Below are 25,518 nucleotides of genomic sequence, written 5' to 3'. Positions count from 1 at the left end.
CTTCACAGCGTGGTGAACATGAACACAGGCATGTGAAGCGTTTCGGCCTTTAACGTCAGGCCTTAGTCATCACGCTTTTTGGTCCAGTTGGAAAACCGTATTGAAACGTGTAAGTTTTTTAAAAAATTTTTTTACATGGGAACTGTACAGAACTGTATGTGCGTACGGTTCCATCTGGTTTTCACTATACAGTTTTTGACTTTGCACAGTTTTTTTTCTTGGAATTTCAATCAAACAAGTGAAACTTTATTCATAATGAAAAGTTAATAAAAACATACTTTTGTTTCTTAAAAAACAGATGCAACGGACATCATTTTTCAAACCGTATACAAATTAAAATTTGTGCACACGTTTTGATACAGTTTAGTCAGGTTTTGAGGATTTTTTTAAATGTTTTTTTTATTTTTTTATCAAAAACCTGATATGGGAACTGTATTGCAAAATGTGGTGTGAACCCACCCTTATCTGCCAGGTCCCAATGGAAAAAAAATCTATAGACCATGTTCTTCAGTTATCATGCAGCCTGGTGCTTGAATGTTTGTGAACCCTTCAGAATTTTCATTATTTCTGCATAAAATGTGACCTAAAGCTACAGCAGAAGTCCTAAAAGTAGAGGAGTGACCTGTTTTTAAAAGGGGTACTCCACCCGAAAACATTAAAAAAAAATCAACTAATGCCAGAAAGTTAAGCATATTTGTAAATGACTTCTATTAAAAAATCTTAATCCTTCCAGTACTTAGCTGCTGTATGATCCACAGGAAGTTCTTTTCTTTTTGAATTTCCTTTCTGTCTGACCACTGTGCTCTCTGCTGACACCTCTGTCCATGTCAGGAACTGTCCAGAGCAGGATAGGTTTGCTATGGGGATTTGCTTCTACTCTGGACAGTTCATAAAACGGACAGAGGTGTCAGCAGAGGGCACTGTGGTCAGACCGAAAGGAAATTCAAAAAGAAAAGAACTTCCTGTGGAGTATATAACAGCTGATAAGTACTGGAAGGATTAAGATTTTTAAATAGAACTGGCACCAGTTGATTTAGAAAAAAAAAAGTTTTCCAGTGGAGTATCCCTTTAAGAAGCAGGATATTTTTTGCTTTTATAGTGCAGAATAGGCCATTATTAAAGTGATACTCCGCCCCTAGACATCTTATCCCCTAATAAAAGAATAGGGGATAAGATTTCTGATCGTGAGGGGGTCCTGCAGCTGGGAACCCATGCGATCTCCAAGCCAGCACCACAGCGTTCTAAACACGGAAGCTTGGAGCTTTAATGTTCTTGACATCATGCCACACCCTGCCCCCTCCATTCATGACTTTACTTTTGTGCAGTTTTGAGGAGATGAAAATGATTTGACCTATAAATCATAATTGAGATGTTTTATGAAGATTTGGAGTTTTTAGGCGTGTGTTCACACATTGAATTTTTACAACATTTTCACATGTTTTTACTGCAACTTGGCTGCTTCAGCCACAATTTGGGGAAAAACCCTGGAAAAACTAAAACAAAAAAATGCACCAAAAAATGTAATGTGTGATTACAGCCTTTAGGAAAGTTACAACTACAGTCTAAATATATTCTGATTCCCAGATGGACAGCAGCAGTATACATATTTGGGTGGGGAGGGGTCAAGCTAGCAGGAGGAGATGAGATCATTCTGTTGTTCACATGAAGTCTGCTGACTCAGGACTTCCTTTTGACAGTTAAAGGGGTACTCCAGTGGAAAACTTTTTTTTTTAATCAACTGGTGCCAGAAAGTTAATGTTTGTAAATTACTTCCAGTACTTATTAGCTGCTGAATACTACAGAGGAAATTATTTTCTTTTTGGACCACAGAGCTCTCTGCTGACATCATGACCACAGTGCTCTCTGCTGACATCATGACCACAGTGCTCTCTGCTGACATCATGACCACAGTGCTCTCTGTTGACATCTCTGTCCATTTTAAGAACTGTCCAGAGTAGGAGAAAATCCCCATAGAAAACCTCTCCTGCCCTGGACAGTTCCTAAAATGGACAGAGGTGTCAGCAGAGAGCACTGTGGCCCAAAAAGTAAAGAATTTCCTCTGTAGTATTCAGCAGCTAATAAGTACTGGAAGGATTAAGATTTTTAATAGAAGTAATTTACAAATCTGTTTACCTTTCTGGCACCAGTTGATTTAAAAAAAATTTTTTCCACCGGAGTACCCCTTTAAAGCACAGTGTTTTATGTGGGTCAAACTGGTGATCACATGACCAAGTAAGTGTAATAAACTGCATGGGTGCAAAGCTGTGCCTGTGCTGGAATACAATAGATGCATAACTAGTGACAGTGAGTGTGCATAATATAGGCAAAGAACAAAAACAAAACAACAATGGAGTGCTTCTATAATGAACCGCACTTCACAAGACGTTTGTATCACGGCACAAATACAGGATATATCTAATGACCTTAGAAGAAGAGGAGTTGGTGCTTATCAGGCTGGAAAAGGTAACAAACCCATCCATAAAGAATTAGGACGACCCCCCCCTTCCAATAAACAGTCAGACAAATCGTGTACAAATTCAAGACCATTATTATCCCGTTTGACCAACAAAGATCATGACATAGAATAGTCTGTGATTCCACTATCAGAAGGAACATTAATGGTGTGCAAGGCAGAATTGCAAGGAGAAAGCTGCTGCTCTCTAAAAAGAACATTGCTGCCCATCTGCTATATCATTTGATCACAAGGTCAAGCCAGAAGGATAGTGCAACAATTATTAATTTGTTTTTTTTTTAATCCACTGGTGCCAAAAAGTTAAACAGATTTATAAATTACTTCTATTTAAAAATCTTAATCCTTCCAGTACGTATTAGCTGCTGCATGCTCCAGAGGAAGTTGTGTAGTTCTTTATAGTCTGACCACAGTGCTCTTTTCTGACACCTCTGTCTGTGCCAGGAACTGTCCAGAGCGGAAGAGGTTTCCTATGGGGATTTTCTTGTACTCTGGAAAGTTGCTGACATTACCAGAGAGCACTGTGGTCAGACAAAAAAAAAAACTATACATCTTCCTCTGGAGCATACAGCAATTGATTAGTACTGGAAGGATTAAGATTATTAAATAAAAGTAATTTACAAATCTGTATAACCTTCTGGCACCAGTTGATTGGAATTTTTTTCCCCCCACCAGAGTACCCTTTTAAAAAAACCCTCATGTGATGCTAGTATCATGGTTTAAAGGGGTACTCCCGTGGAAAACAATTTTTTTTTAAATCAACTGGTGCCAGAAAGTTAAACAGATTTGTAAATTACTTCTATTAAAAAATCTTAATCCTTCCATTACTTTTTAGGGGCTGTATACTACAAAGGAAATGCTTATCTTTTTAGATTTCTCTGATGTCATGACCACAGTGCTCTCTGCTGACCTCTGCTGTCCATTTTAGGAACTGTCCAGAGTAGGAGAAAATCACCATAGCAAACATATGCTGCTCTGGACAGTTCCTAAAATGGACAGAGATGTCAGCAGAGAGCACTGTGGTCATGACATCAGAGAAATCTAAAAAGATAAGCATTTCCTCTGTAGTATATAGCCCCTAAAAAGTACTGGAAGGATTAAGATTTTTTTAATAGAAGTAATTTACAAATCTGTTTAACTTTCTGGAGCCAGTTGATATATAAAAAAAAAGTTTTTTCCTGGATAACCCCTTTAATCCAATGGGAATGTTGTAGAAGGCCCGGAAGTGGGAAGAAACCACCTACATAACAGAGTTAAATCTGTTCGGTACAGAGGGATAGGCTATGTTTCCTCCATGTAGATGGGCAGGACTAATACATTACTGGAAATGTTTAGATGCAGGTATTGTCATACCAGACACTGAAAGCAAAAGGTGCACATACTTTTGCCACTCACCGTAATATTTTTGACTCCGTTGTTTGATTTGGTTCTCTATCTAGTTTTAGTAATTGTGTGAAAATCTGTAGTTTAAAGGTCATATTTATGCAGAAAAAAGAAGGGTTCACAAACATTTAAAGGGGTACTCTGCCCTTAGACATCTTATCCCCTATCCAAAGTATATAGACTTGCATTGAGGGGGCATTGCCGTGATGTCACGAGCAGGGTGTGACTGTGACATCACGAGTGGGGCGTGACTGTGACATCACGAGTGGGGGCGTGACCGTGACATCACTAGCTTCCGCCCCCGCATCACCAGCCATCCGGGCACAGAGCAAAGTTTGCTCCGTGCACCGGATGTCTGCGGTGCCACAGCCGAGATCGCGGGGGGTCCCGGCTCTGGGGACCCCCGCGATCTCGGCTGTGGCACCACAGACATCTGGTGCACGGAGCAAACTTTGCTCGGTTCCGGATGACTGGTGATGCGGGGCGGAGGCTAGTGATGTCACGGTCACGCCCCCACTCGTGATGTCAGTCACACGCCGCTCATGACATCACGGCCACGCCCCCTCAATGAAAGTCTATGGGAGGGGGCATGATGGCCGTCACGCCCCCTCCCATAGACTTGTATTGAGGGGGCGTGGTCGTGATGTCATAAGTGGGTGTGACTGGCGTCACGAGCCTCCAGCACTGCACCCGATGCTCTAAATCAGGGGTCCTCAAACTATGGCCCGTGGGCCACATGCGGCTCGCCAAGGGCATTTATCCGGCCCGCGGCTGCCTGGGACATCCCTGTGTCCCGAAAGATGGTTTCGGGACACAGGGATGCGCTCTCGGAGACCCCGCGTTTACTTTAAAAACGCAGGGGCCGCCGGGAAGGTGGCGCACGCACGGCATCAGTGACGTCCCTGCGTGCGCCACCTTCCCGGCAAACAGAGCGTGGAGGAGCGGGGCAGAGATGAGGACGTGCGCTGGCCAGCTAGGTAAGTGTTACCAGCGGCATGTCAGCTTCAGTGCTCCGACCACCACTCCTTCGGTACCGACACTTACTGCTATGTCCGGACCGGAGGAGCGATGGTTGAAGCTCTGAAGTGGGGCAGAACACAGGCATACAGCCTCCAGCCATACACTGTTATGCCACAGCCACGCCCCCTTTTGACATCACGACATGTCCCCTCCATTCATGTCTATGGGAGGGGGCGTGTCGACAGACACGCCCCCTCCCATAGGCATGAATGGAGGGGGTGTGGCTTGACATTACAACCACTGCTGCAGGAACCCGGCGTTCATGGGTGGCCCCAGCAGCGGGACCCCGGCGATCAGACAGCGGAGTACCCCTTAAAAATATGTAGCAGCCTGTTCTTTATAGGGCAACTCCAATAATGTTGCAGTAGAAAGATAAATGTTTAAAATTGCAAGCGATCTACGGATTGGCCGGAAGTCTACGAAACATTCAGCAAATCGGTAACTGGTGCCAGAAAGTTGTACAGATTTGTACATTACTTCTACAAAAAATCCTAATCCTTCCAGTACCTATCAGCTGCTGTATGCTCCAAAGAGAGTTGTGTGGTTCTTTCCAGTCTGATCACTTCTGACACCAGTTGATTCTGAAATTTTGAACTGTCCAGAGTAGAAGAAAATCCCCATAGCAAACATATACTGCTCTGGACAGTTCCTAAAATGGACAGAGAGGTCAGCAGAGAGCACTGTGCTCGTGATTCAGCAGAGAGCTCTGTGTTCCAAAAGGAAAAGAATTTCCTCTGTAGTATTCAGCAGCTAATAAGTACAGGAAGGATTAAGATTTTTTAATAGAAGTCATTTACAAATCTGTTTAACTTTCTGGCACCAGTTGATTTAAAAAATAAATAAATAAATAAATAAAGTTTTCCACCAGAGTACCCCTTTAAATTCTTTTTTGCAGTTCAGTATAACCAATGCCTCAGGGTATGTTTCACACAGGCAAAGGAAGGGCTGTTTTTGATGTGGAAATCAGTGCATTTTTAACATGAAAAACATGCGCAACATGTTCAACGGTAGTCGGGAAAAGGTACAAAAAAGAAATAACATGTTACTACTTTTCTGCGCAGTTCAGTGGTGATTCTCATATTGAAGTCAATGGGAGATTTAAATGAGAAACGTTCCAATGGACGGGCAATAAACCCCAATGTGACTTTACTTACATTTATCATCACTGCCAGCTTCCCAATACCGCGCAGAATGTTATACCAGATACCTGCAAAGAAACAGAGCGGCAGATGCTTATCAGAGATACATTAGGTTTTCCCAGGACTTTGTGGACTTTACATGATATAGGCCATGACCCCCTCCCGCTCCTACCCAAATAAAGAAAAATTAAAAAAGTGTTGTGAGTAATGCAAAAAGTTGCACATTTTTGCTTAAATGTGCACTGTCACCAAACTTTTCTTTTTATATATCATAGTACTATTGATTTGAAACATCTTTCTAATATATTTTATTAGTGAAACATTTTTTTTTATATGTTTATTTTTCTTTTGAAAATTCTGCCACAAGGGGTCTCCCTCCTAGCGCCGGCTGTTGAGTGGGGTGACGTCACCACTGAATTCGGACCGATCCAGGCCGGGCATCAGTCCAAATTCAGTCAGCCAGAACTCGCTTCCTGCCTGTCAATCAGACCGGCGGGATCGAGCGCTCTGCCCCCTGGCATGTAGAGTTTCTTATGTACACTAACCATTTTGTTTATATTTATGGTTCCCCTGTCTCGGCAGTCTAGCGGAGCACGGCAGGTCCGGTGATGCTCCTATATTCCTCCTCCCTGGATAACACATGCACTGCTAAAGAGGGAGGAGCAAACCCCGCAGAAGCCTGCTTGCTGTGCTATTAGCCACTAATCTATGCACGCTCGCAGCATAGATGAGGTAAGGGCGGAAGTCGGCCCCCAGCAGGCTTCAGTGACGTCGCGCCTGCTGGGGAAGTCTGCCTGCTAAGTGAGCAGACTAACATGTAGGAAAAAAACAATTTTTAAGCTGTAAAAATATAAAAAGGCAGGGAGGAGGTTAGGGATACATGGGCAATAGGTAGGGACAGACAAAAAATAAGATGGTGGGAACTACCCTTTAAAGCTAGTGTCAAAAATACAGATATCTGTAGTTATATACTGCGTAAATATGTTGGGAGGCTAGGCAGTGTCCAAGGGCGTTCCCTCTGTTTCACTCAATCATAGATCTCTGCCTAAAGTGGTAGTAGAGCGGATAAGAAAACAAAAAGTGTACATTTTAGCAATGTGTCAATAAAACCGGGGTGATTACACGGGAAGAGGGGGCAGATGTAGTTTCTACTAGGGATCGACCGATAATCACGATTTTGGGCATTATCGGTATCGGCAATTACCTTGCCGATAAGCAGATAATGCCCCGGCCCCGCACCGCCCCCAATGCACCGTGACCGCCCCCACCCCCGACCCGCCGCACCGCGACCGCCCCCCCCCCTACCCACCGCACCCCCCACCGTACTGCTGGGCGGTATACCGGATGAACCAGATACTGGTTTTTTTTCTCCCACGGTATGGATTTTTGCCCATACCGCTATACCGGTCGGGCCCCTCCCCCACCCTCCGAGTCAATAAAAAAAATTAAACTTACCCGTAATGGGGGTGGTCCGGGCCATCCATCCTTCCTGTAGTGTCCAGCGGCATTCCGGGTGGAATGTGAACCGGTCCGGGCTGTCCTTCTCCGGGGGTCCTCTTCTCCACTCCGGGCAGGCTCCGGCCTAGTACGCTGCATAGGCGCCGCCACGCCGTGACATCAGGTGCGTCGCTGCGCAGCAGCGTCTATGCTGCGTTACTAGGCCGGAGTGGAGAAGAGGACCCCCGGAGAAGGACAGCCCGGACCGGTTCACATTCCACCCGGAATGCCGCCGGACACTACAAGAAGGATGGATGGTCCGGACCACCCTGACAGGTAGGGGGAGAGAAGCGGGTGGCGGCGGCGGCCTATGGCACCGCAAAAGCCACTGACACCGCAAAAGCGCCCGCTTTAAATCAATGATCTGCAACGGTGTCGCGGAGGGATAAATAGCCGATAACTTATACCAGAGTATCGGTATAAGTTATCGGCTATCGGCCCTAACCTCCACCGATTATCGGTATCGGCCCTAAAAAAACGATATCGAACGATCCCTAGTTTCTACCTCCCTAGTGGGAGAACCATGTAGGACTATAGGGATGGCTTTGGCATGAGCGATTTGAAGACCCCTCTGCAGACCCCTGGCCAGAATTTCCCCTCAGAGTCCTGTGACATACTGTAGCAGTCACATGGAATACCCTTGCTAAGACGGGCAACTATCTTGGCAAATGCCCAGAAAACCAGACAGAAATCACTGAGTCGAGTTTGGGAAATACTTATTACTTACTAGAAGTCATATGTAAAGCCCTTGTAATCCAGAATATTATCTGGATTTATTAACTAGCATCATTAGGGTCCCGGGACATAAAAGAGTTAAAAGGAGGTCACTATAATTCCTCCGGCGAGGAATTTAGTTCAAGCGCTGCAGATCCTGGAGAACCAAAGTTTTACTTTGCAGAACGAGATCCTGTCTGATAACGTTACACTTTATTAATAGCCGCCAGAGCAAGTTACATAAAGTGCTGCATGTAGTTTACTCCATGTCAGAGCCCCGGCCAAGCCAGACAGTGACAGGGAACATTCCCCTGCAAAAAAAGACTCTTTACAGTCTCCAGCTGGACGTTCCTTACCTCTAAGACAAGTATCTCCTTGTCAAAGAAATTACAAACCACAATGTTACACTCAGTTGCATTGAAGAACATTGCTCAGCAGACAGAATATTAAGTAATACAGTTGTCCTTGTTCTGCATACCGGGCTTTGGCCAGATTTTGGTGGCCATTGGGTCTGCATGCCAGGCAGGGTGCCAATGAGCCACTTTGGCCTTTGCCAGGGTAATGAGATACATGCTTGAAGTAACAAACTGAACCTTTTCCTAGCTAGGACTCCAGAAGTTGCACTATTTGGGTGACTACTACTTACCTCAAATGGTTTAGGGTGCATAAACACGATTGGTTAATATGGTCACTGGATTCGGTAATACGGTCGTTCATTTTAATGAGCCGACTGGAGTCAGACAGTGACTCCGGTCGGCTCATTTTTGCCCTGTATCCGGTTTTGTGACCGGACTGAAAACCTTCGGTTTTCAGTCCGGTCACAAAACCGGATACAGGGCAAAAATGAGTTGACTGGAGTCACTGTCTGACTCCGGTCGGCTCATTAAAATGAACGAGATGTCGGCTGGGGTACGGGAGCCCCCGTTTTTTCACATCCCCCAGCCAGATCCGGTGGTGTGAATGCACTCTTGGCTACACCTTCATAAACTCCTATAGGTAGCGTGTTCCTCCAACTTTAGGAAAATTAAAAAGGTGGACATGTTCATGAGGTATAAAACGAGTGCTGCCCAAATAATGTCCCAATAAGACACCTGGGGAAAAGAGGTGAACCTAACATTGCCTTAGTTCCTTAGAGTCTGGCTATTGCCAGGAGCACATATTCTGCTCCTCAACTCTGTGAGGAGACCTAAGTCCAGTGAGCCTAGTTATTGCTAATGTCAGGCATTCCTCCTAAATATAGCCACATGTAAGTCATCCATCTTGTCTGCACTAAAGTTGTTCCTGAGCCTCGCCTATGTCTCGCTGAGAGAATAGTCTACATTTTTCTTCACAGGGGTGTAGAGAGGATAAGTTAAACAAGGTCCTTGCTGAGTTTCACTGGTTTCCATAATGGCAAACCATTGCCAGGCTGTCTGCCAAGTCATAGAGGAATACCCCTGAATAGTGTTGTGTCACAGATTACCTCAAAAGTGAGTAAAGCGGAGTATTTATTTTGCATTTTCCCCACAGTTGAGCACCAGAGAGCTGTAACATCTACACACGCCTGCCGGAAACATATTCAGGAGCCAATGTACTAAAGATTTATTACTCCAAAAGTATCTGCGAATGCCGCATCATTTCAGGGGAAATCATCATTCTCCTGACTCCTTAAAGGGGTAGGCAATATATTCCCTATCCAAAGTGTGGTGTCCCGGTACAGGACCTTGTCCTGTCTTAAAGGGGTACTCCGCCCCTGGCATCTTATCCCCTATCCAAAGGGGGATCACTGCTGCGGCACCCCGCCATCAGTACTGCACAGAGAGAGTTCGCTCTGTGCGTAATGACGGGCGATACAGGGGCCAGAGCAGCGTGACGGCATGGCTCCGCCCCTCATGACATCACGGCCCTTCCCCTTAATGCAAGTCTATGGCAGGGGGCGTGACGACCACCACGCCCCCTCCCATAGACTTGTATTGACGGGGGCGGGCCGTGATGTCATGAGGGGCGGAGCCGTGACGTAACGATACTCCGGCCCCTGTATTGCCCGTCATTACGTGCAGAGCGATCTCGCTCTGCGCAGTAATGATAGCGGGGTGGCTGCAGCAGCGATCCCCGGGGTCCCCAGCAGCGGGACCCCAGCGATCTGACATCTTATCCCCTATCCTTTGGATAGGGGATAAGATGTCTAGGGGCGGAGTACCCCTTTAAGTTCCCTCAGGAAGAGTCCCTACAGTCCATAGGGCTCTTCTGAAGGGCTTTCCCCCCTTGCTCATCAGTTACTGCTTTATATTAATACATTATAAATTGTTCAGTATGTATAAAGGTTGTACAGCCAACGGCTGTCCGGGCATGCTGCGTGTTGTAGTTTTGCAACATCTGGAGGTCTGCAGGTTGAAGACCACTGTCCTATACTTTACATTGCACGGATCCCTCAACATGCGATGGTTTCAACAAACGATGGTCTGTTTGGAACGGATTACCATCGTGTTGAGGGACCACTGTACTTTTTAGGTTCCGTGCCTTTAAAAAATCTTCCTTGTGCCTATATTGGTGTTTTTGTGTGTTATGAGCCACTGTAATGTCTGCACATCCTACCATAGTTACAACGCTGACACTTCCAAATACTATGCTTCATTGTTGGCGTCATTATTGGTTATGAACTCCGATATTAAAGAACCCCTCAAGCCTGCACAGCTGGAGTGCGATTGGTTGGATTGACATATCCCATCAAGTCCCAAAAGTCCTAATCCGATGGACTAGGCAGATAATGTTTCTCCCAGTGCCTTATATCTATGGACTTACCTATGTCTTTTGCTCTGACAGCCACAGGTCTCCTGAGCTCAGTGATGAATTTCTTGGCGTCCAGTCTTATTTCTATGATGTTGTTCAGTAAAGCAAAAAGAGGAGCCAGGGGGAAGGAGGCAACAAACAAGGTGACGAAACCAAACTGGATAACTATAGAGAAGGGACAAATAGAAATGGTGACGGACATGATCTGGTGAAATTTGAGAACAGAGACTTTGGGTATCGGAAGATTAACTATTACTTAACTAAGTCGTTAAGGGACAACTTTGTCAAATATTAAATGGGTAGTCCAGTGCTAGGGGATAAGTTTCAGATCGCCGGGGGTCCGACTGCTGGGGCCCCCGTGATCTCTTGTACGGGGCCGTGGCTCGCTGGCCAGATAGCGGGTGTTGACCACCGCATGAAGCGGCGGCTGACACGCCCCCTCAATACATCGCTGTGGCAGAGCCGGAGATTGCCGAAGTCAGCGCTCCGGCTCTGCCATAGAGTTGTATTGAGGGGGCGTGTCAGCCGCCGCTTCGTGCGGTGGTAAACACGCCCCTTCCCGCGGCTGCCGGGTCCCAAACAGGAGATCGCGGGGGGCCGCGATCTGAAACTTATCTACTTATGGACTACTCCTTTAACTTATGGGGATAGGGGTAAGTCGCTTATTGCAGGGGGTCCGACTGCTGGGACCCCCCGCGATCTCCAGGAGTGGACCCAACGCTCCATTCATTTCTATGGGAGCGCCGAAAAGACCAGAATACAGCAACAGTGTATCATCGGCGCTGCCGTAAAAATTAAGGAACTGCATGCAGTCTTCCGGTAGACGACACACGCTCCTCACAGAGCTAGGGTCCCAGAGGTTACCCCCCCCCCCCCCCCTCCGTGATCAACTACTTATCCCCTACACTGTGGATAGGGGACAAGTTAACTTTTGCTGAAGTTCTACTTTAGAGTCATATTGATTCCCGTGGTTAAAATCATCCTCCTTTGAAAGGGGAACTCCTTTTATGAGCTTCAGCTTACACCATGCCATTGTTTCCTTTGCTTGGCTTCTTTAGATTGAACATGACGTGTTGAAAGGAGTAGTGCATTGTGGGAGCAGAGATTATCATTAAACGTTATGACTGGTTTTCAGTCTGCCACAGGCATGTGCAGACAAATCCTATCCTACACGCAGTAGCCAATGGCCACTTCATTTTGCTGATAATGCCACAGGCTTACCATGGGCCATTGCATGTAGAAGTAGTTATGTCGGCCCGTGGCAGAGGGAACGTCTGGACTTGGAGCGGAGCTGAAAGCAAATAGTCTGAGATAATGCCAGGAGAAGCGAACAAAACATCAAAGAACAAACAGTTCTACCTAAAACTTAACATTTATTAGATCTGCGTTAAAAATGTGAAACAAATATAAGAATAAAAAAAATCACTCCCAAACAATGGGTAAATATTACACAAAAGAAACAAGTAATAAGTCCCAGCACAGAATCTAGGGTATCCACTATAGCTGTAAACTGGTCTATCCTAGGGTTCAGTAGTCGTAATGGTTTTATATACTGATGCCGCCCCTAGTTTATTCTAATGATCCCCAAATATTACCATTCCAGTAACATAAAGTAGAGAATCCCGATGCGTTTCCCCCTTTAAATCTGGGCTTCACCAGGGGGCCACATTCAGGATGGAAAAACAGCAGTGTAATATACATTGTCAATGTGTCAAATAAAAGGAATGGATAAGGATATTCAGATGAAAAACTGCAATGGTCCGAAATTGGACCAATCACACATGACCCTTTAGATGATAATGAGATCCAAAGTAAGATGTGGGATGTCCAGTCGAAGTATCCCCCTTGTGGGAGCACAACACAGGGACCTGTGCAAGAGGTTTATGGCTACAACTAGAGAGGAGCGAACTTCCAGTAATTCGAATCGTCACGAACTTCTCGGCTCGGCAGTTGATGACTTTATCCGGCATAAAATTAGTTCAGCTTTCAGGTGCTTCGGTGGCTGGAAAAGGTGGATACAGTCCTAGGAGAGAGTCTCCTGAAAGCTGAACTAATTTATGCAGGATAAAGTCAGCAAACGCCGGGCCGAGTTCTTGACGAATTGAATTACTGTAAATTCGCTCATCTCTAGCTACAACTATAGTAGATCCCACAGATTCTATGCAGTGACCTTTTACTTGTTATTTTTGTGTGAATAATTATACATTGTTGGGGCCCATTAAATTCTTATATTTGTTTCAAATTTTAAATGCAGATCTAATAAATGTTACAAGTTGGAACAGAAAGGTAGTGCAGGTGACACTGATGACAACCATACTTAGGCTGGGTTCACATCACGTTTTTGCCATACTGTTTTAAATCCGTTTTTCTAAAGAAAACTGTATGGCAAAAAAACGGATGGAACAGTATGGGAAAAAGCAAACCGTATGCGTTTTTAAACAGTATACTGTTTTTAAAAGTGCATACAGTTCCGACAGTTTTTATAGAAAAAAAAAACATAAGTTTTTGAAAATGTTGTCCATTTTTAATGGGAGGGGTCTTGGGTGGGGACTTTAGGATTCAAATGCGCATGTGCAAAGTAAAAACGTATACGTTTTTCCCGTATGGAACCGTATACATGTGCGTTTCCCATTGACGTCCATATTAAAAAAAATGTATGCGGTTGCAGTACGGTTTTTAAACCGGAGACAAAATCGTGGTCAACCACAGTTTTGACTCCGGTTTAAAAACCGCACTGCAACCGCATACGTTTTTTTTTTTTTTTTAACATGGACGTCAATGGGAAACGCACATGTATACAGTTCCATACGGGAAAAACGTATACGTTTTTACTTTGCACATGCGCATTTGAATCCTAAAGTCCCCACCCAAGACCCCTCCCATTAAAAATAGACAAAATTTTCAAAAACTTATGGGTTTTTTTTCTATAAAAACTGACAGAACTGTATGCACTTTTAAAAACAGTATATAGTTTAAAAACGCAGACGGTTTACTTTTTCCCATACTGTTCCATCCGTTTTTTTTGCCATACGGTTTTCTTTAGAAAAATGGATTGAAAACAGTATGGCAAAAACGTGATGTGAACCCAGCCTTAGGCTGGGTTCACATCACGTTTTTGCCACACTGTTTTAAATCCGTTTTTCTAAAGAAAACTGTATGGCAAAAAAAACGGATGGAACAGTATGGGAAAAAGTAAACCGTATGCGTTTTTAAACTATATACTGTTTTTAAAAGTGCATACAGTTGACAAAATTATCAAAAACGTATGTTTTTTTTGGGCAAAAACGTAATGTGAACCCAGCCTAACCTGACCTGTTCTGCACTCCCGTTCTCCCTCCATATTTTTTGTTCTGGGGTTGACTTGGAGCATGGCCGGAGCTTCCTCACATCACCTTTGTTTGCTAGACCCAGCAGAGTAGCAGCAGCGGTGACTTCAGGAAGCTTTGCCCATGCTCCAAGTTGGCCCCAGAACAGAAGGTACGGTGGAAGATAGCGGGAGCACGGAACGGGATTAGGTAAGTATGGTTGTCATCAGTGTCACCTGCACTCCCTGTGTGTACTGACAGGTTAGTGCAGGTGACACCGATGGCAGATTTCCTTTAAGTTCCTGGTAGAACCGGTTTGTTCATTGATATTTTAAAATTATAATAATATATAATATTAGCCATGTAAAAGTTAAAATAGCTAAAAAGCAGTACAAAAACAGTAATAAAAATAATTTACAAAAATTTACTTAAAGGGTACCTCTCATCAAATAAACTTTTGATATATATTTAGATTAATGAATGTTGAATAACTTTCCAATAGCATGTTAATGAAAAATAGGCTTCTTTCTATTGTATTTTTCCCGATCAGTCCTGTCAGCAAGCATTTCTGACTCATGCTGGAGTCCTAAACACTCAGAGCTGCCAGCCTGCTTTGTTCACAGCCAAACAGGCTGTGAACAAAGCAGGCTGGCAGCTCTGAGTGTTCTCCTTTGTGAACAAAGCAGACTGGCAGCTCGTAGTGTTTAGGACTCCAGCATGAGTCTGAAATGCTTGCTGCCAGGACTGGTAGGGAGACCCCTAGTGGTCATTTCTTCAAAGTGGAAAATTAAATAGAAAGAAGCATATTTTTTTAATAACATGCAATTGTAAAGTTATTCTGCATACATTAATCTATAATATATCAAAAGTTTTTTTGATGAGAGGTACCCTTTAAAGTCCTTAAAAAAAAATCTATTGATAGAGAGATACCCCTATCCCTTATTCTATTCTATAGCATTAAAAAAAAAAACACAGCAATCAGCTAGTTATCCCCTATCCTGTAGATAGGGGATAACCTTTCATTTTGGAATATCCCCTTTAACATAAATTCGGGATGACATCACATCACTTACTCATTTCCATATACTCTGGAGTAAGTCCGGCAAAAGGTTCAAGGTCATAATCCAATTCATATCGTTGCTTCTTCTTCATGTGCTCCTCGTGATCCATGTAGGTCTGTCTCCTTGACTTCAAGTATCTGATCAGCTTCTTCATCTTCCTAGAAAGCGCAATACGAGACGTATTCAGAACACGTTCCGTGAAAAAAAAAAAAAAAAAACACCTGTGTGGGTTATATCAGGTAACAGGACACTCACGGGATTCCTATCTCGAAGAGATTGTTCTGGATCAGCTGTTTTCCCAACATGATGATGCTTAGTTGGATACACAGTTCCATTAGACAGCCACCAGGGGCGCACTGCGAAGAACATGCAAATGAATAGGTAGACATTTGTGAAGAACTGACACCTGTTACGAAATGCATAATTCAGCCTGTACAAGACTTGGCGGTCTCGGTGCCGAGGCTGAACATCTTCTGGCTTTGAGAAAGCGGCGGACAGTTCAGCTGATGCTGCTTCAGTAGACCAGCCGTCCGTGTAATTCCATTCCACTCCAGTTCTCGGGCATACCTGATCCATTTAACCCAACGGCTGATGCCTCCGTACACTTGAGGTCTCTAGGGATACCTACCTCTTCCATTCTGAAGGAGCCAAAAATGTAGACGTAGTCTCCTGGACGTCCAACAAACCTAACAATAGGAAGAAAACATTTTCCTTTAGGTCTCTTACCTCCAAAATACCAATAGAAGAGTGTTCTCCCACCAGTGTCTCTTCTGCTGTTGCAAAACTAGAACTCCCATCATGCCCTGACAGCCGAAGGCTGTCAGGGCATGATGGGAGTTCTAGTTTTGCAACAGCTGAAGAGTTGCAGGATGGAAAAAAAACTGCATCACAGCATAAAGAAAATGCACATATATGGCATACGCATGTAAAATATGGGTACATCGAGCAAGTCCGTAGAGTGTGGGTAAGGCTGAAAGATGGGTTTTGCCCAATGATAAGGAGCTCAAAGCTTGACCAACTGGTAGGACCCCTTAGCGATCAGCTATGATTTGTGGGGGAACCAAGCAGAAGATGTTTAGTTTTCCTGCAGTGCCCCCGCAGGAGCAGGGAAGTATTGTATGGTACCCCACTGAAATTAATAGGCTGCATGTAAAACATGCCAAGTAGTCTACAGCAAGATATTCTCTTTGTAGCCTCTTTTTTTGGTTAATTGATGGGGGTCCCCAATAAATAAAGGTCTGTCATCAGGGGCAACCCCTTGTCATAATGCAGCTGCTATAAGGGTCAGCTGATTTATACAGTTTTGGTCATGTCGTGACCATTCATATAAACGGTTGTCCATGAAAACCAGTGTTGGCATGAGTCCACCAGAGTAGAAGCTGCTCTTAGAGCAGCGTTTCCGAACCGGAGTGCCACCATCTGTTAAAAAAAAAACTACCCAGCATGACTGGATAGAGTTGTAGCTTTGCACCAGCTGGAGGCAGTTTGATTAGAAAGCACTGTCTTAGGACAATGGATCTCCACTACCGTTCGTAGAGTGGTGCTGAGTGGTAGAGCCTCTCCTATGGTGATTGCATGCTCCAATAGGGTGCATTGACAATGGCTGTCTTTACCCGGCAAGCACTAAACACTCCCGAACAAGGGGGGGTGGGGGGGTAGGGGGGGATTGTTGGGGGCGGCCAGATATTTTTCTGCAGACTGTCAATAATCCCATAGGAATTCACTGTATTTTATACTATTGCACTCTATGATAATCTTTAGGTGATGGTGTAAAACAGTAATAGGAACACTTTACTCACCGACCCTTGAAGAAGGCAACGTAAAAGATGGGAGTGTAAGCATTGACAAACTTCAGGAGGAAAGCCTTGAATATCAAGCGTTCTTCAAAAGTCTTGTCAGTTTTTGGAACCTCTGTCCGGAACAAAACAATTAAGTTGGATGAAGTCTAGGGTGAACTTTAATCCAATATCTACATTAAAAGTGGATTCTTTAGGAAGATACATATACTGTAGGTGTCATGTAGACAAGCATGGTCTGGAAATGCAGTAGTCTCCAGCCTGTTATGTTAGTAGTTGTAGTTTTGGAGAGCCACAAGTTGTAGGAAAGTAGTAGTGCAGGAGGGCGATAGAGAAAAAAAAATTGCAACCTCAAATATATACGTACCAATCTGCGTGAGCCATCTTGCTATGCAGCCATAAACTTCATCCAGAACCAGAATTACCACCAAGTTTATGATCACGGCAGTTGCAGTCACTGTCACCCTGACGTTGGCGCGGGCAGAAGGATTGGAACTCATGGCTAATGCAGCCGCGGTGGACACTCGATATACGATGACGCCAAAGACTATGGCAAACGTCAGACCAATCTGGTGGGAAACATCAGGCCAATATTAGAATTGTAGACATCCCAGCTATAGAGAACGTTGGTGATTTGCCACATTGTGACCATGAATTTAAATATAACCAGGGAAATATTGACATGAAATCTGTAGGTTACTGCTGTGTTTTCTAGGGGTTTCTTTCAAGTATTCATTTACCAAAATATACTTATAGGTTATTTGGCTTTGTGGCCCTAGTATGTATGGGATGTGAGTTAATACATGGTGATGTGGTGACCCCGAGTTGTGAGATGACCACGGGGCGTGAAGGGTGTAGGTGGATGGGGCAGATAGTATTAACCCCAGGGGCAAGATATTATTAACCCCTAATGTTCGTGACGTCAGAGTGGTTTTTGGGGACCGGTAACCACCCAAACGATTTCTCCGTTATCCCAAGGTTAGGCAGGGCAAGAAGAGTCCACGACCAGGAGGTTTTACTGAGGTCAGACACGGAAATATATGTAATGTATAGTGTTATGGATAAAGGACCTTTAAGGACATTTGCGTTGTCACATGATAATGTGTTCACCTGATGTGTTTGTTACCCAGAGAGCACCAGCTAACCAGGTGACCTGCAGCTTGACCTATGGGCTTCTGGCTCAGCCCCCCCTTTATGAGAGGGGCAGCCATTACAATCTCTCGCTTCCACCACACTCCTGCTGAGGAACAGTAAAAACCAGACATCTCAGAGCCAGTGTCCAGCACATCTGGAGGCCTCAAGCCTAACCTACAGCCATATGCCAGTAAGTCAAGTCTATGTCTGCTGTCACTACCTACAGTCCAGTCAAGTCCAAAGTCAAGTCTATTTTAGTCTGCGTGGCTGAACTAAAGTCCATCAAAGTCACTACAAGTCCCAGCAAGCTGCAAGGTCCTTCTGTGTTACTGGCCACCTCTCTGGGATCCTGGCCTAGCTGTAAAGACTATTTCTATCTGTATACCTCAGTAAATCTACTGTTAACCTTTACCTGTTCTTGGACTATTATTGCCCTGCCTCACATTGGGATATGGGTACTACCGTTCGGGTGGTTACCGGGAAAACCACGCCCTGGCGTCACGAACATTTAGGGGTTAATAACACCTTGCCCCTGGGCTACAACATCTGCCCCATACACCTCACCTTCGCACCCCAAGACACCCCGTGGCTTCTCCACATTGGACTTTCCTTTACAAAGTTCATGTCTCTTTCTTCGTAATCTATATATCCTGGCCGGGTGTCGGCAAACATCTGGCACCCATCACTTCTAGTACTTGAGCCTCGAGTCACCCTAGTAGGCTCTTGAATTAAAATACTTGAACCAATATTAAAAAAAAGAGAATCCTTATCACATGACCTTTCAAAAAAACTTCATCCATTGGGATGCTACCACTTACCATGAAGACAATGCCGACCAGGTTGGTAACATAGGCCGGAACTCTGTCTCTCCACGTTAGCTTCTCCTTTTCTGTCTGAAATTGGATTGGAGAAAAAAATAAAAAGAAATGACTACAGCGTCACAGGAGAGGTATGCAAGAGGTGGAAGATGTCTCAATGTGAGAACACGCAAGACGGATAAAGCTTCACTGAAACCACAGTCACACAGGTGTCGGTGTCTGGAGGTCACACAAGTGTTTAGTGATGTACAAGGGAACCTAGTGTTGCTTGATAGAAAATATTTTTTTAATATGTTTTTAAATTTTCTTTCCCATGCCAGATTGTTCCACAGACTGTGGAAGTCAGTCTCAAAGAACCTTAAAAAGGGGTACTCCAATGGCCCTTGGTCCAATGGTGCACGGAGCAGGGTTGGCCACGCCCCCTTGTGCCATCACGCCACGCCCCCTCAATGCAAGTCTATGGGAGGGGGCGTGACGTAGTCACGCCCCCTCCCATAGACTTGCATTGAGGGGGCGTGGTGTGATGTCACAAGGGGGCACAGCCAACCCCCGCAGTGCGCACACAGCATTCGGAACTAAATGTTCCAAACGCTGCCCAGTGGAGTACCCCTTGAAAGACCTTCTAGAGTTTCTTTATAGCAGACTCAAGAGAACTCTGATCTCCCGACATGACGGGGTTGAAGTTTTGCAACAGCAAGATGGATGGAAACCATAGTACAAGAGCTTCTGCCCTGGTCAGAGGCGTAGCTTGGGCGCCCTGATGCAAAATCTGCAACAGGGCCCCATATGCCAATTATTGTACTGCTCTCTTACGTGGCAGATGTGCTTTGGGGCCCCCTTCGGTACCAGGGCCCCAGTGCGACTGCTACCTCTGCTACGTCTATAGCTACGCCCATGTAGTCTACACCAACTGAAGGGCCACCAATTGCATGGAGTAGACTCTACTTCTATGTCAATTAAGTGCTTTAATAGACCTAGCTGGGAACATTCTTCCTATCGCTGGATATAGACCTACTTAATTATTGATTAACGTCGCAAATGTATTTTATTGGTCAGAAATGTTCGACACAATTCCCCTTGAAAAGAATACATTTTAGGGATGGTGGTTTGGAAAACCCATTCAGACACCCATAATAAATCAAGAAAAAATTGAGATTGGATACAAATAATGGGGGAGATTTATCAAAAACTTGTCCAGAGGAAAAGTTGCCCAGTTGCCCACAGCAACCAATCAGATCGCTTCTTTCATTTTGCAGAGGCCTTGTTAAAAATAAAAGAAGCGATCTGATTGGTTGCTATGGTCTATGGTCTGCGTAATTTAGTTCAGCTTTCCAAGGGCTCTGGTTGCCTGGAAAAGTCTGGGATGGCAGTCTTAGGTCTCCTAGGTCTGTATCCACCTTTTTCTAGGCAACTGGAGCCCTTGGAAAGCTGAACTAATTTACGCAGACTAAAGTAATCAACAGCCGAGCTGCGAGGTTCGCAACGAGCCAATTTACTGTAAGTTTGCTCAACTCTACTATAGCAATGGGATGCAGTAAGGAGCCATATTATTTGAGTTCTAATCATGTGATTGACAAGTCAACACTGGACTGGTCCCCTTGTACATGGTGTGGCATGCACACAAAAACGAAACAAAGTCATACGGAACGACGAGGAGCCATGCAGGGACTGGACTTGGGTGATAACTAGAGATGAGCGAACTTACAGTAAATTCGATTCGTCACGAACTTCTCGGCTCGGCAGTGGATGACTTTTCCTGCGTAAATTAGTTCAGCCTTCAGGTGCTCCGGTGGGCTGGAAAAGGTGGATACATTCCTAGGAAAACTGTATCCACCTTTTCCAGCCCACCGGAGCACCGGAAAGCTGAACTAATTTATGCAGGAAAAGTCATCAACTGCCGAGCCGAGAAGTTCGTGACGAATCAAATTTACTGTAAGTTCGCTCATCTCTAGTGATGGACAATGAGGTGATGTTAAAATGAAAAAAAAAGAAAAAACTAGAGCAGCCCGAGGGGATCATTTATCAGCTATGAGCCGTAGGCCTTGGGGCTCGCTCGCCTCAGCCTGGCATTGGGAGGATTCCTGCGCGCACAACAATCCCCTCGGTATGCTGAACACAATACACCACGGTGTCTTTTCATGAAACCATTTCTTATGCCTGGAAATTGGGTATAAAATGTACCAATTTCACCCCAGCCATGGCTGTCATAACTCTCTTTCTCCACTTGTTTGTGTTGTCCTCGGGAACAGGTGGATGCTTCTGAAGGCATTCGAAGGAAACAAAAAGGACAAAAAAGGACCATGCAATAGCGTTATAAAGCATTATTCAATCAGCGGCAATGAATGAGAAACTATGTATGTGTGCACTGCCCCCACGTATCACGGGCAAAGCTCGGAACCCCATACACAACTGGCCGCTTAGGCAATTTAAAGGGGTACTCCGCTGCTCCAGCGTTTGGAACAAACTATTCCGAATGCTGGAACTCGTGACATCATAGCCCCCGCCCCCTCATGACGTCACGTCTCACCCCCTCAATGCAAGTCTATGGGAGGGGGCGTGGCGACTGCCACGCCCCCTCCCATAGACTTGCATTGAGGGGGCGGGGCGGGACGTCACGAGCTCCTGGCGCCGGCTCCAGCGCTTGGAACGGTTTGTTCCAAACGATGAGTACCCCTTTAATGTTACTCTACCCCCAGACACCCTTCGAGATCACAACTTCGAGCACAATGTCTTGAAGGAGGTCATACACATTTTGAAAGAACCCAACTTGTTAGGAGTGCTCAATAAAACCTTTTCGAAACGGCAGAAGCCAATGAGATGTTTGAACACTGCTATGGGGACATTAAAGTGGTACTTCAGTGAAAAACATTATTATTATTATTATTAATTTTTTTCAAATCAACTGGTGCCAGAAAGTTAAACAGATTTGTAAATTACTTCCATTTTCAAAATCCTAATCCTTCCAGTACTTATCAGCTGCTGTATGCTCCAAAGGAAGTTGTGCAATTTTTTTTCCCAGTCTGACCACTGTGCTCTCTGCTGTCCAGAGCAGGAGATGTTTGCTATAGGGATTTGCTTGTACTCCGGACAGTTCCTGACACGGACAGAGGTGTCAGCAGAGAGCACTGTGGTCTGACTGGAAAGAACTACACAACTTTGAGCATACAGCAGCTGATAAGTACTGGAAGGGTTAAGATTTTTGAAAAAGAAGTCATTTACAAATCTGATTAACTTTCTGGTACCAGTTGATTTGAATTTTTTTTTTTTCTCCACTGGAGTACCCCTTTAAGTAAAAAGAAACATCCATTGTCATTGGATATTATGTAGAAATACATGACTGGCCTGTAAAGAATTGCAACTACTACTAAAGCTACCATTGTGTCTGGCAGCAACCTGTCTGGCTAGTAAAGATGGTTGGGATGGCTAAAAGTTCCCCTTCGGAACAAATTCCACCCCTCGGTCCAGTCCTAAACATTACACAGTGTTGCCCAGAATGTTTCTTTATAGGGGTACTCCGGTGGAAACCTTTTTTTTTTTTTTTAAATCACCTGGTGGCAGAAAGTTAAACAGATTTGTAAATTACTTCTATTAAAAAAAATCTTAAAGGGGTAGTCCGGTGAAAACCTTTTTTTCTTTTAAATCAACTGGTGGCAGAAAGTTAAACATATTTGTAAATGACTTCTATTAAAAAATCTTAATCCTTCCTGTACTTATTAGCTGCTGAACGCTACAGAAGAAATTCTTCTCTTTTTGGAATGCTCTCTGATGACATCACGAGCACAGTTCTCTCTGCTGACGTTATTATAATAATAATAATAATAATAATAATAACGCTTTATTTATTGTTTTCCTTAGTGGGATTTGAACCCAATTCCCCAGGACTGCAAGGCAGCAGTGCTAACCACTAGGCCACGATGCTTCCCTTAGCATACATCTGCTATGCATGGTTGCTAAAATGGACAGAGATGTCAGCAGAGAGCACTGTGTTCGTGATGTCATCAGTGTTCCAAAAAGAAAGGAATAACCTCTGTAGCATTCAGCAGCTAATAAGTACTGGAAGGATTAAGATTTTTTAATAGAAGTAATTTACAAATATGTTTAACTTTCTGCCACCAGTTGATTTAAAAGAAAAAAGGTTTTCACCGGAGTACCCCTTTAATCCTTCCAGTATATATTAGCTGCTGAATACTACAGAGGAAATTCTTTCCTTTTTGGAACACAGAGCTCTCTGCTGAATCACGAGCACAGTGCTCTCTGCTTACATCACTGTCTATTTTAAGAACTGTCCAGAGTAGGAGAAGATTGTCATTGCAAACATATGCTGCTCTGGACAGTTCTTAAAATGGACAGAGATGTCAGCAGAGAGCACTGTGCTCGTGATGTCAGCAGGGAGTGTTCCAAAAAGAAAATAATTTCCTCTGTAGTATTCTGCAGCTAATAAGTACTGGAAGGATTAATATTTTTTAATAGAAGTAATTAACAAATCTGTTTAACTTTCTGGCACCAGTTGATTTAAAAAAATTAAATAAAAAGTTTTTCACCGGAGTACCCCTTTAACCAAGAGACAAAACATCTTTAAAAGGCCAATTTTTTTTAGAAGACCACTGCCTTATTCAGACTTTCGTGCAACAGAATTTAACTCCCATATACATTATGCACTGTGTCTATTTTTACCCCCTCACCATTGCTAATTGAGATCTGAACTATAGGGAAGAAGCCAATTGGTGGATGGTATACAGGATACAAGAAGTGTCCAGCGCGGTATGAGAAGTAAAATCAGGAGCTCTTTATTTTCGGATCACATGGATACACACGGGAGCAAAGTTCAACGCGTTTCGGATCAAACTGGATGCTTAATCATGGCATCACATGCCATGATTAAGGTTCCAGTCTGATCCGAAACGCGTTGGAGTTTATTCTTATTGTATCCTTGCCATTTGGCCTGGAAGAGCTGCCGGCCAGTCCGAGCGCAGGTGGTTGGAGTTAGCAGTGGTGAGCTGTCAGCTACTTTCTCTCCGAGGGTATACAGGAGTTACATACATGGAAAGTTTTGTAGTCTGAGGTCTATGGCTATTATGGAAACAGCTGAGCAAGCACTTTTGGCTTCTTTCTGTATGTGGCCAACATTGGGTTCACGTACGTCTGGAATTCCGGAACCATCTTGGATGGACGGGTTGGATGCAACCAGCTGGATGTGTTGCATCTGGTACCAGGCTGAAATGAGGCATGGCAGCAGAACGATGGATGATCTGACATAGTTAACATCTAGCTTGGTTGTACTGGGTCAAAAATTGCTTAAAGGGGTACTCCGGTGAAAAACTTTTTTTTTTTAATCAACTGGTGCCAGAACATTAAACAGATTTGTAAATTACTTATGTTAAAAAAAAATCGTAATCCTTCCAGTACTTATCAGCTGCTGTATGCTCCACATCCCTCATTTCTTTTCTGTCTGACCACAGTGCTCTCTGCTGACAACTCTGTCCATGTCAGGAACTGTCCAGGGTAGGAGCAAATCCCCATAGCAAACCTCTCCTGGTCTTGACAGTTCCTGAGACAGACAGAGGTGTCCGCAGAGAGCACTGTGGTCAGACAGAAAAGAAATGTAATATGAAAAGAACTTCCTGTGGAGCATACAGCAGCTGATAAGTACTGGAAGGTTTAAGATTTTTAAATAGAAGTCATTTACAAATCTTTTTAACGTTTTGGTACCAGTTGATTTAAGAAAAGAAAATAGTTTTTCACCGGAGTACCACTTTAAAGGGGTAGTCCGCTGCTAGACATCTGATCGTGCGGGGTTCCCGCAGCACCTGGTGTACTAATCAAATACTGTGTTTTTGCAGCAGTGGTCGTGATGTCACGGCCACGCCCCCTCCATTCATGTCTATGGGAGGGGGCGTGTCTGCCGACACGCCCCCTCCCATAGACATGAATGGAGGGGGCATGGTGTGACATCACGAAGGGGCGTGGCGGTGACATCACGATCACGGGCTCCGAGCGTTCTGAACAAAAATGCTGGAGCACTGGAGTACCCCTTTAATCCAGTGCAACCATGCTGGAAAGCTTCTATGATAGATTGCCGGACATACAAATAAAGATCAGTGGAGCCTGTTCTTCCAACTGGTGAAACCCCATGGCAAACCCTATACTAGACATCCTATGGCTCACTGGTAAATGCAGCCCGCCCCCTAGAGGCCAGTGATGGTCGGGGCAGTTGCACACACTCATTCCATGTCATTTAGATAAGGCAGTAAGAAGCTGAGGATAGAAGAGATGTATAAACCCTTTACACTTCATAGAGATAAAGTCATCTGCACCGAACCTATAAGGGAGAACCCCAGAGATCTGACGCAGAAATTTCTATGACTGATCATGGGCGCCATTTGCCTGAATAGGACGTTTCCGCAGTGTTCAA

At 44.4% G+C, this 25,518-nt stretch overlaps 1 protein-coding gene across 7 annotated transcripts in view; it reads right to left on the bottom strand.

Moving 5' to 3' along the window:
- ANO1 (anoctamin 1) overlaps window positions 1-25,518 on the bottom strand; it is a 196,289-nt gene that overhangs the window by 2,794 nt on the left and 167,977 nt on the right. For 6 of the 7 annotated variants that reach the window (XM_056527583.1, XM_056527586.1, XM_056527584.1 and 3 more), the window contains 9 exons: window positions 21,288-21,365; window positions 19,107-19,181; window positions 17,522-17,723; window positions 17,158-17,269; window positions 15,987-16,044; window positions 15,614-15,714; window positions 15,371-15,516; window positions 11,005-11,157; window positions 6,028-6,080 (listed from right to left, as the gene is read on the bottom strand). In XM_056527583.1, the coding sequence (XP_056383558.1) occupies window positions 6,028-6,080; window positions 11,005-11,157; window positions 15,371-15,516; window positions 15,614-15,714; window positions 15,987-16,044; window positions 17,158-17,269; window positions 17,522-17,723; window positions 19,107-19,181; window positions 21,288-21,365 (978 nt within the window). The remainder of the gene's footprint in view (window positions 1-6,027; window positions 6,081-11,004; window positions 11,158-15,370; window positions 15,517-15,613; window positions 15,715-15,986; window positions 16,045-17,157; window positions 17,270-17,521; window positions 17,724-19,106; window positions 19,182-21,287; window positions 21,366-25,518) is intronic. The other variant, XM_056527585.1, reaches the window with a different exon arrangement.

The sequence above is a fragment of the Hyla sarda genome, chromosome 6 (genome assembly GCF_029499605.1).
Source record: "Hyla sarda isolate aHylSar1 chromosome 6, aHylSar1.hap1, whole genome shotgun sequence".
Taxonomy (NCBI): Eukaryota; Metazoa; Chordata; class Amphibia; order Anura; family Hylidae; genus Hyla; species Hyla sarda.
The sequence above is the reverse complement of the archived record's forward strand: the minus strand, read 5'-3'. Positions and strand labels throughout refer to the sequence as shown.